Source organism: Silurus meridionalis, chromosome 15 (assembly GCF_014805685.1).
Source record: "Silurus meridionalis isolate SWU-2019-XX chromosome 15, ASM1480568v1, whole genome shotgun sequence".
Taxonomy (NCBI): domain Eukaryota; kingdom Metazoa; phylum Chordata; class Actinopteri; order Siluriformes; family Siluridae; genus Silurus; species Silurus meridionalis.
The window spans coordinates 8729011-8741477 of record NC_060898.1 but is presented as its reverse complement, the minus strand read 5'-3'; the positions used below and the strand labels follow the sequence as shown (position 1 = coordinate 8741477).

General features: G+C 38.9%; 1 protein-coding gene across 1 annotated transcript in view; it reads right to left on the bottom strand.

Annotated features, from left to right (window-relative positions):
* Window positions 1-12467, bottom strand: part of LOC124397546 (formin-binding protein 1) — a 71714-nt gene that overhangs the window by 18278 nt on the left and 40969 nt on the right. The window contains 3 exon segments of the mRNA XM_046867084.1: window positions 4520-4711; window positions 10538-10726; window positions 11806-11952. Of these exon segments, the coding sequence (XP_046723040.1) occupies window positions 4520-4711; window positions 10538-10726; window positions 11806-11952 (528 nt within the window).

Below are 12467 nucleotides of genomic sequence, written 5' to 3'. Positions count from 1 at the left end.
AATTACCAAATTGTATTATATCTATAATTCCCTTTCAGGAACTCGAGATGAGTCGAAGCGCTTTGGGAATGTTCCCAACGTGCACGCTCTGAAATAATGTGTGTGATCAGTAAAAAATTGGACGCTGGCCGTCACCGGCGGGGTGACGTCACAACCAGGAAGTATAAAGCGCACATGGAATGAGGTGAGCGGCAGCTTCTGTTTGTTCACGAAGCGCTCTGTGTGTATGTGTTGAATTGTCTGTCAATTGTTCCTCAGAAAAATAAAAATTTAGGTACAAAATTAAAATTAAATCCTGTGCGGAGCAATCAATGCCATCACTCTGCTCTGGATCTGTGCATATTGCGCCATTGTGCCGTGCACATTCTGCTCGTATTTCGATGCGATCGTTCCATTCCTCCTCGAGGGTGGTGCTCTCACTCCTCGTGGTAAAAAATAAATAAAATAAAATAATAATAATAAGCCAGTAAGCATTTTCGGGGGTTGTGACCTGCACCGTAGCCAAGCTACATAACTTGTCTGGCTCATGAGCAGAAAGTCCCTCCGTCCACTAAGCGAGATGAGCGCTCTCTGACACCGGGTCGCAACCTCCATGTGGGGGTCTCCCCTTCTTTCCAGACCTGCACACTGAGGTGTCATGGTCTCGGCAGGTTAAGCCGCTGCATCCCTGCACACCATGGCGGTCTAGTATGGCGTATCAGGCTGAACTGCTGCATTAACTGGATGTGGGAGGTGCCCTCAGAGCCACTAAAACGACCGCTAGGGCCATTGGCCGGTCCATGGCCGCCCTTGTTTTGACAACATTTGCAGCATTTAGCAAGAACAAGGAGACAAGGAGGCACCTCTGGCTCACTCTCTCAGAAATGTTTGACTGCTCCTTCAGGAGTAGCAGGTGGTTTCTGCAGTACCTCCTACACCTCTCTAATGAGGCTGCTTGGCGGGCGCAGCCCCAACCCCAACCCACCACCTCCCATCGGGAGGTACAGAAACGAAGCGCCGCATCTCAGACTCCCTTTGTCAGGGATCCTGCGTGGCTCTCTGTGCCGAAGCCCTGTGAAGTGACACCTGACTGTCACCTTCAATAAGAGGCGAAAAATACCTGACAGGACATTCTGGGGATCCGGCCCTGAAGAGGTGCGTTGCACCGCTGTATCAGGTGTCTGCCCTGCGCCGGCCCCGTCAGAGACCTGGTAGGTTAAACCTGCCACTGAATGTGCTTCAGGGCACGGCCAGATCCAGCGAGCATTCTCCTTGGTCTCCACCTGGTCTCATAGTGGTCCAGGAGAACTCGCCGCCTCCTAGAGTCGCTTCAGGGCACTGCCCCAGCTCTATGCACCAGGGGTCAGTCTCTCGAGACTGATACCCCTAAGAGATTTTCTGGCAGCCTGGAAAGCTCTGTCAGATGTGTTTCAGTGGGTCCTGCCCACTGTAGAGCGAGGCTACTCGATTCATTTTGAGTCTCATCCACCCCGTTTTTACTGGGTTCTTTCCACTCTGGTGGGAACCAAGCAGGCTCTGGTCATGGAACGAGCAGTAAACACTCTCCTGAGGAAGGAGGCCATTGAGGTTGTCCCTCTATCAGAACTACAGGTCCGGGTTTTATAGCCGGTACTTCATATTTTCCAAATAGGAAGGTGGGTTGCGTCCTATTTTGGATCTCCGTCAGCTGAACCGCTCACTCGTGAGACTTAGGTTCAGGATGCTAACCCTCAAGCAGTCGTGTCTTAAATCGGATTCATGGACTGGTTTGTCACGGTAGATCTAAACGAATTGTACTTTCATGTATCTATCCTTCCTTCTCACAGGAAGTTCCTGGGGTTGAAAGAGTGTGCTTTCTCAATTACAGAGAACCACCTATCTCGGTCATAGGGATTAGACTACCGTATTTTCCGGACTATAAGCCGCTACTTTTTTCCCATTCTTTAAACCCCACGGCTTATACAATGAAGCGGCAATTTATGGATTTTTCCTGGGTTTTTCACGGTTTCACAAGCTTCAAGCCGGCAAAAAACTGAGCCCCATAACATTAGACCAATGAAATTGCCGAACGGGTTCAGCTGAACCAATGAAACTCTTTATATTAAATCGTGCTCCCACTGAATCGGGCCGCACCACATCATAAATATGGATGAGGTCCCTCTGACGTTTGATCTGCCGCTCACTCGGACTGTCAACAGGAAATGCGAATCATTTGGCAAACGGGCATGAAAAAACGCACTTCAAAATAAAAATCTTTGTCAAATTCAGTGTGTGCGGCTTATATTTGGGTGCGCTTAATAGTCGGGAAATTACGGTGCTTTGCGTGCGCAGCTTTTACCTGCCCACATTGTGGCCATCCTTACGGCCATCAGAAAGGTCAGAGAGGGACAACATCTCACTGTCAAGCAGTTCCAAAAACTTCTAGGACTCATTGCAGCTGCACCCAGTGTTATCCCACTTGGCCTTCTCCACATGAGTCCCCTTGCCCTGGTGGCTCAGGACCCATGGGTTCACACGGAAGGGCGATGCCCACTGTACGATTAAGGTCACGTGGCGATGCCTACGTGCCTTAGATGTTTGAAGAGATGCCGAGTTTCTGTCTCAGGGTGCGATGTTGGGAGTTCCCGGTCGTCACATAATGCTAACGACAGATGCGTCCCTCATGGGGTGGGGAGCGGTCATGAGTGGTCGCTCTGCCCAAGGTCTATGGGAAGGGCCCCATCTACTCTAGGCACATCAATTGACTAGAGATGCTGGCCGTGCTTCTAGCATTGAAGCATTTTCTCCCGGACCTCAGAGATCACTACGTGCTGATCCATACGGACAACACCTCAGTGGTTTCTTACTTCACTCGAGGGCATTCCCAAAGCGTTTTGACGCATCGTCCCCTAGGGGTACATACCCTAACCTAGAGACGGTACTTTATATCTTAGTTTAGAGGAAATTGTAATGCTACTTCAGCCGCTCATCTCAGATTTTTCTGAAATGTTTTCTTACACGGTAATTTATATACCAAGGTCAATTATATTGTAGCAAACAATTAAAGATAAATCTATTTAGAATACAAGCCTGAATCTGCTTTTACTTTCGGTTCTTATCAAGCTTGTGAAGAATGATGTCATTTGCTACACATAAAATTACACGCAATGCATCTGGATGCTACTAAATGTGCTACTTGAAGTTGCTGTGTTTGTGTGTATGTGGATCTGAGTTAGTAACTGAGCAAGCTGAAACAGTACAAGACCATTAACCTAGTATTTAAATAACTCAACCAAAGAATATGGAATGAACACAGAGAAATAGAGAAAGAATATATGAGAAAGAGAAAGGCAGTGAGTAGCAGATGTAGAGAGAGGGGACAGGTGTAAGGCAAAAAAGAGAAGGAAGGAGAGGCCATTTTGTCAATATATTCCCCAAAGAGATTTGCAGAACACAGACCAGAAAAGTTGCCATTGAGTTTATATATTGAGTAAATATCTTTCTATTGCCAATGGAATGACAAAGACTTTTAATGGGAAAGTGGCTATTACTTTTAAGTAAATATATATGTACATAAAAGGTAAAAACAAATTGCCATTGGTATATGTGCATGCATTTTTACAGGTTGTTACCAACTATGCAACATGACATAACTATACAAAAAGAATTCTGACAGTTGAAAAAACAATTCAACAATCCACCATGAATGACAGTAAAACTGAATAGATAATATACAACTGTGCAAAATAGTGACTCTCTGAACCTTTCTCAATAGCACTTTTTTGAATGAAATCCTATAAAGAAAATATTCTATATTTATTTTTTATATTTCTATAAAGAAATACTTTACAGCTTTCTCATGTCCCCATCTGTACATGTTGCCTTATCTCAAAACACTATTCATATTGTATTGGTTCAGATGCACTTCACTTGGGGACTTTGAGTTTTTACACTACTTATATGGTGGGTATCATATTACTACAACACTTAACATTTCTGTAAGTGAGAAAAACAATAAAATCTTTCCTATCAATAATATGTCACCATTATTGCTAAAAACATCAGCCTATGCCTTATCTCAAATTTAGCCAATTTACATCCACCAGTCAGTTCTTTCCTATCCTTCCTTTTTTACCATATTACTGCATGTTAATAACCAATTATCACTGCTACTGCCAACAGGATAGATGACAGCTGAGAAAACCCATCTAAAAGGAAATATTAAAATAGTGTGGAGTGTTTTGGTTGCAACCTTATAAGTATTTAAAGGCCTTGTAATCAACCCCAGTCAACAGTATACCCTCTGTTCTGTGATTTGCAGAGAACAACTCCTGCCATTTTTGGGGGAAAATTATAAAAGAATTACATATTAAAATGATTTCAATTGAAAATAACTTGTTAATAATGAATCACTTTAGTCCTTTCAACTCCATCCTTCTCACACATGCACACAATATGAGGCAGGCAAAGAATGGCAGCACAAACACAGGCATGCAAACACACACACACACACACACACACACACACACACACACACACACACACACACACACATACTTACCCCACGACGCAGGCTCCGAAGGCAATGAATTTTGGGCTTGGAAGTAATGATGTCATTGAAGCGGTGCGAGAGGGCCTCCTTGGGTGGTTTGGGGCTCTGAGGGGTGGGGCAGGGGTCAAGGGTCACAGTAGAAGGTGAGGGGGGTTCTGTAGGGGGTTGGCGTGGGTCAGGGGATGTTAATAGGGACATAAGCTACATAAGCAAGACACACGCCACCAAGCAGCGGCAGAGCAAGAAAGGGAGCGAGAGAGGAAGGATGAACAGAGGAGATAAAAGGAGGGAAAGTGAGATAGAAATGGAGAAATAGGTAGAGACAGTGAAAAAAAAAAGAAGAGAAGCAAGAGAAAAGAGGAGAGAAAAGTGAGAAAGGAAGCAAGACATAAAAAGGAGATTGACAGATAGATGGGGAGGAGAGAGAGAAAAGAAAGTGAGTGAGAGAGAGAGAGAGAGAGAGAGAGAGAGAGAGAGAGAGAGAGAGAGAGAGAGAGAGAGAGAGAGAGAGAGAGAGAGAGAGAGAGAGAGAACAAACTCCAATCCAGTAGAAGGTAAAAAGGAAGGGGAACACAAAACAAGAGAAATAAGGCTCCAAAAAAATGTAAGACTTAACAAATTAAATTAATCTATTAATCGACCAGACAATTAATAACTCCAAAACAAATAAATTAGAACGGAAAGAAAAGATAAAGCAAACTATGGGTGTGTTTAAGATCACACAGTTAGTGTATTAGAGATAACAATCTGCTTCTTCAGAACATGCAGAAACAGTCATGGAACACACACACACACACACACACACACACACACACACACACACACACATACAAAGCCCAGGCAATTCTGTTCCACGTCAGAAAGCAATAAAAACAGAGAACTGTAAAGTACAATATACAAAATCAAATCTGTCATCACATTGCTCTTGTGGTTTTTTTTGTACTTTTCAACCAGTAGGGTATAGTTTTTTTAAACAAAAAACACAATTTAGTGTTTTATTGCATTTTACTTTCATCACTGTGCAAGAATTCTGCCACAGCCTGTCCACCATGGCTCAAAATACGCTACATGGACAAAAGTATGCAGACACCTGACCATCACACCCGCATGTGAGTTTTTCCCAAAACTGTTTTCCCAAATTTGAAAATACACAATTTTCTAAAATGTCTTAGTTTACTGTACAATTTCCCATCACTGGTACTAAAAGACCCCGAACATTTTCTGCATGACAATGCAAGTGTGCATAAAGCAAGCTCTATAGACATGCATAGAAAATTTTGTAATTAAAAAACTGTGCAGAGACCTGACCTGCAGAACACCTAAGGGATTAACTAAATCACTGACAACTTCAGGTCACCACATGCCTGACCTCACTAATGCTCTTGTCGGTGAATGAAAAATAAAAAATAAACATGGTACAAAATCTAGTAAAGCTTTCCCAGAAGAGTGGGAAACACACTACAACATTCAAGGAGGAGTAGATCAGGATTGAAATGTTTAACATGGGCATTTGAGTGTACTGGTCAGGTGCTCAAAAACTTAAGGCCAAGCATTGTATTTCACTAAACTAACTTTCAATTTAAAATGGCTGGAAACTCTTTCACTGAACACAAATCTGTTGTATAAGAAATGTGATTCCATTGGACTCTCCTCCGTGTTGCACAAAAAACAAACTTTCAAATACACAATCAGCCACATGTTTTCTTCATGTGATATTTAAATGATAATAAATAACATTACTTTAATGTTTAAACACTGCATAAAAGAAGAGGTGGAGAACATTATTTTAGTGCAATATCCTGCACTTTTCTTATTGTTTTTCTCTTTCGTTTCTATTACTCTCTTCTCCCTCGTGTCATTAACCTGTAACCCAGAGCACTAATGAGTTTCTAATGAAGTTCTGCTTTGGGAGGAGATCTGCTCGAATCTAGATCCATCTGTAACATGTGCATGTACCACACACACACACACACACACACACACACACACACACACACACACACACACACACAGACACAGACACGCACACACAGTAATTCATGCCCAAAGCAGCACTATCCATACCCATCAACAGTCATTCACAAAACACTATGAACTCCAATATACTATGAACTATGAATATATCTATGAACTATAGATTAAGAACAGGGTTGGGCAAAGATAAATCAAAATGCATTTTAAAATAAAATACCTAATACCTTTAAGTGTATCAAAATTAACTACAAAATCTTGCAGCCATACCATGAATCAAAACAAACTACTGTATTTTGGTATTTTAAAAATCCTAAAAAATACTTTTACAAGAAAACATGAACTTTCTTCACAAACCTTTCATCAATTAGCCTATTTGATCTCTCCCTTCACCATTACACGGACTCAATTGATAAAGCAAACAATCTTATCAATCTGATAGCAACAGCTTTTCTCTGGCCGAGTCATGCAGTACATCTGACAACCAGTTAACAGGTCAAATATTAACATGCATATCCCAGATGAAGGTTTGCGAATGACTCATAATTGTATTATAATTTGGTTAATTTACTGTTTGGTAACAATGGGCTATTTTACATCAGCAACACTGACGCAAAGACAAACAAGTCATTCATAATAAGCCAGTTGATGACACCTGCATTCATAGCAACTAGTCTCTAACTAATTGATGATTTGATTGTTAATCATAAATATAATATATTATTGTTCAGGCTGTCATTCATGCATTGGTATGCGAAATCATGATCCAATTACACAGCTACTTTAATTAGGGTACAATATTTGCAATTAAATATTTATTTCTATCTCTGGACACCTATTTGGTTTGGTTGGCAATTTCAACAATTATTAATGATCAATTATTAATGATTAATATGAAAGCTTGAGCCTGCATGTTTCTTACCTTGACCACCTTCCATATGGATACATTTTCTGTTCTGATCTCAACAAGTCTGGGGAAACTACTGAGTAGACACCAATTAACAGCCGCATTTTTATGATGTCATCATGTAGACTATTCAAAACTACAAAAATACAAAACACTGAAGTATTTTGATACAAAATATGAATACATTTTCATCAACTCTATCAAATATAAATTTCAAAATACTGTTATATTTAAAATACATATTTGAAATAGATGTATCATAAAAACTGCCCGTCTTTGACTATGAAGTTAGTATATGCTGCCCATCAGAATTATTGGTTTACACCCATAAAAATGAGCAAAAATGACTGTCTAATCTAAACAGACAATAGTTTATTAATTTGTATGGACTAATAATATTTTTTTCTTACATGTATACATATACATCAGGCATAACATTATGACCAGCTGCCTAATATTGTGTTGGTCCTTATTTTGCTGCCAAAATGAAAACCAATCGAGGCATGGACTACACTACCCTCCTGAAGTTCGGCTGTGGTATGTGGTACCAAGATGTTCAAGTTCAGAAGTAGATCCTTTAAGTCCTGTAAGTTGAGAGGTGGGGCCTCCATGGATCAGACTTGTTTGTCCAGCATATCCCACAGACGCTTGATTGGATTGAGATCTGGGGAATTTGGAGGCCAAGAAAACACCTCAAATTTCTTGTTGTGCTTCTCAAAACATTCTTGAACCATTGCTTTGTAGCAGTTCGCATTATCCTGCTGAAAGAGGTAACAGCTATCAAGAAATACAGTTTCTTCCCAAAGTGCATCCTGATGCCATGTGTTCCCCAGGTAAGTGATGCACATGCACCCAGCCATAAATCCGCAGACCAGGCCACCTTCTTGCATTGCTCCATTGTCTAATTCTGATGCTCTTGTGCCCATTGTTTGCTGCTTTTGGTGGTATACAGGGGTTAGCATGGGCACCCAGACTGGTCTGTGGCTGCGCCATTATAAGCAATACACTGCAAAGCACTGTGTATTCTGACACCTTTCAATTAGAACCAGCATTAACTTCTTTAGCAATTTGAGCTACAGTAGCTCGTCTGTTGGATTAGACCATACGTGCCAGCATTAGCTCCCCACGTGCATTAATGACCCTTGGCCGCCCATGACCCTGTCGCTGGTTAGCTACTGTTACTTCCTTGGACCACTTTTGATAGATACTGACCAGCTGCAGTTTTGGAGATGCTCTGACCCAGTCATCTAGCCATCACAATTTGGCCCTTGTTAAACTCGCTCAAATCCTTACACTTGCCCATTTTTCCTGCTTCAAACACATAAACTCTGAGAAAAAAATGTTCACTTTCTGCCTAATATATCCCACTTACTTATGGGTGCTAATTCACTTCACCTGTCAGTGGACATTATGTTATGCCTGAACTATATATATATATATATATATATATATATATATATATATATATATATATATATATATACATACATACATACACAAATTCTATATTCTATATGACTATATAAAACAAGTGCAATCATGGTTAAAAACAGGCACAAGCTCAGACTATCAGCAGATGATTAAAACATTGTATTATACTTCAGGGTGACTGTGTTCCAAAAGTCCTTAAATTGTGTAGGTAATGTAGGTAATCAAAAAGTGGGAGAACCTAAAAAAGTGGTTTAGGTGTTTGTGGTGGCCATGTTTGTCCCTAAGAAGTCAGCAACACTGATATCACAGAGAATTCTTTGCCCTCATTTGAGTCTAGATTTGTGCTCTACTACAAACTTAGGACATTTGAATCAATTAGTGATGTGCCCAGACAAGAAACATGCTGAAGCTTCAACATGTTATGGCTCTTTTCAAATGTACCCTAACCTTTTAAGACATTGCAGAAAGTCTTAGTGATGATTTGTTCTCTACATGGCTCAAACCTGCAAACATTTATCGTAATAGTGCTGATAAAAATTATACTGGTACATTTATTTTGTGTTTGGTAAAAAGGTTTACATAAAACAAAGAAATTAAAAATTGTGACTATAGCTGAGTGTGTTTTAGATGGTCATTTTGCTCTTTTTTTAGAAGAAAGGTAGCATTAATTATTTTAATATAGACTATGTATAGTGTGAATGTTAAACCTAGTTTAATTGTCAAACAACCTGTTTTGGTTTTATATAGTGATACCAAATATAGTCAAACCAACACACACACACACACACACACACACACACACACACACACACACACACACACACACACACAGTTGCATTTATCCATTTTGGCCCACTTCAAGAATGAGTGAGGTTTAGAATGGAGCATACTTATTGACATGTGACTCAGCCCAGCTTAGAAAAGATCAATGGTAAACAGTTTTCACAGCCACAGCAATAGTGTATGATGGAAAGAAGAGCAAGAGTTTCATACTAAAAATTAGGTTAGAGGGATGCTTTGTGTTGTGGAGGTAAAGGCTTAAAGGTCACAAAACTCTTCTCAGTTTAAAGGTTAGGGCTCATTGGCAATGCATTAGTACATTAGCTCATCAACTGTTTAGCCACACAGGCAGGGGTGTGTAAGGTTGAACATAATAGGAAGACTGCAGAAAATAATAACATCGCAAAACTTCTGCAACCAACAATGACATGCTACACAAAAAAAACCTGAGAAATAATAAAAACATGGATATAAAATTGAAATGAATAAAAGAAATAAAATATTATTTAAGTGTATTTACTCAAAATGCTGATATTTTTCACAGCACAATCAGCTTATTGTGTGTGTTTTGTTGTTTAATAATGTGCTGTAACACTTATTCAAACTTATTTTCAAGACAGAAACTAAATGTTTTTCTCTTGTGTCCCACTAAAACCAAAGCTTGATCAGCTGACCAACATGAAAACTGTTCAAGTAAACAGGAATATATATATATATATATATATATATATATATATATATATATATATATATATATATATATATATATATATATATATATATATATATATATATATATATATATATATATATATATATACGTATATATATATATATATATATATATATATATATATATATATATATATATATATATATATATATATATATATATACATACATACATACATACATACATATGCGTGCAGCTGTGTTACCTTGTTCTTCTTAAATGGCCAGAGTTTGCTCTTGCTTTTGCTGGGTTTTTCTGTCTTAATATCAGGCCGCGAGTTGGTCAGGCTGGTCTCCGATACGGTCCTCTTCATTGCTTGCCCATAATCTTCAAACTCCAAATCACCTGGTGGCTCAAACCCTGATTTGTACGATTCCACCACCTGTGCTGAGTCCTATACAAACAGACAAACATTTAATTCATACCTACTGGAAATGGATTTAAAAACAGTATCAACTGGGATAATTTGTCAGCTAAGCACTTAAAGATGTGCTAACAGAAACAAGAAGTTTAAACCAGTTTACAGAGTCTAAAAAATGCAGGCCTAATGCACTGTAAAATATTCTATTTAAAAACCGTATTACACAGTATTACCATAATGGTTCAAAAAACATAAATATTTTTATATAGGAGTCAGTATAAAGTCAAATCATGTACAATTGGCTTCATGAAGTAGCTAAGTAATATTGCATGAAATCTGCGTTCATGAAGGTGAAACAATTAATTGTTAAAGGTATTAATGAGAGAGTCGCAAGCCCATTTATGGATGCTTTCATTATTGCCATAGATCTGTTTTATGGTTAAAGCAACCATAGTAAACAAAGTTTGACTGATCAATAATGGTGTATTTTACTAATCATGTAAGAAACTAGTGTTCTTCTGCTCATGGCAAGGTGAGGGACTGTGCAGTACATATTAGCTTTCATGAACTGATAGCTAATGTTTAATTATGCAGCGTTGTATTTTTATTGTACACTGTAATACACAAACACTGTCATTACTAGGTTTCACCGGTTCCAATAAAGGAACAAACAGCACAGACCTAGTCCAGGTCACCCTTTGTGTGTGCGTGAGTATGTTATAGAGTGTATGTGTATTTGAGTTTAGACATTTCACAGTGATAACATGCATGTGTAGGTAGGTCTGTGTCTGTGAAGAATTGTGTAAACCTGTGGAAAAATGAATGGAGAGATGAGTAGGATGATATTTAGATTTGTGTATGTATGTATGTATGTATGTATGTATGCATGCATGCTTGTAGTTATCTATCTATCTATCTATCTATCTATCTATCTATCTATCTATCTATCTATCTATCTATCTATCTATCTATCTATCCATCCATCCATCCATCCATCCATCCATCCATCCATCCATCCATCCATCCATCCATCCAGCCAGCCATCCATTTACCTACATCTGTGTGTGTGTTAAATTACGCTTAATTAGATGACATTCAATTAGATGACTCACAGTCTTGGCGTCAATGCTTTCGGCTGCTTTGGTTATACCATCAAGGCATTTTCCTACAATGGGCAAGATCTCTCTATCCAGGTCGGCAAAGGTCTTCATGGATTCACCCACTTTCTCAATCCTCCTCTCTTCCATTTCCTGTATTTTCTGCTCAAAAACAGAAACAGAAAAACAATGAGAACATCAACCAAACTCACAATAAATTAACCAAATAGTCAAACCTATTTGGCCAGTGACAATATGTAATTGGAAGTAATGTAACTATTCCTGAAGTTTAGGTGATGTATAGGCACGTAACGTTATTGATGAGAACAAAAAAAATAATGCACGTGACATTGCAGTATTACAGTTTTTCTCAGTTGCTTTGGAGCGTTTCTTAGATCAGAAATGAAATTCTCAAAACTATTTCTGTATTTCTATTTCCCATGCCTACTTAGATCAAAAGGTGCAGGCTATTTGGTGATACCTCAAATAATGAAGACAACAGCACTGGGCAGACATTTATCTTTCAAAGACCCACAGTTATGGAACAGCCTTCCAATTAGTGTTCAGAACTCAGATACAGATAGTGTCCTTAACTTTTATACAGCAATAAGGATACTTATAATAATAATAATCTAAATAAATAATAACAAAAAATATACAAAAAATATAGTAGAAAA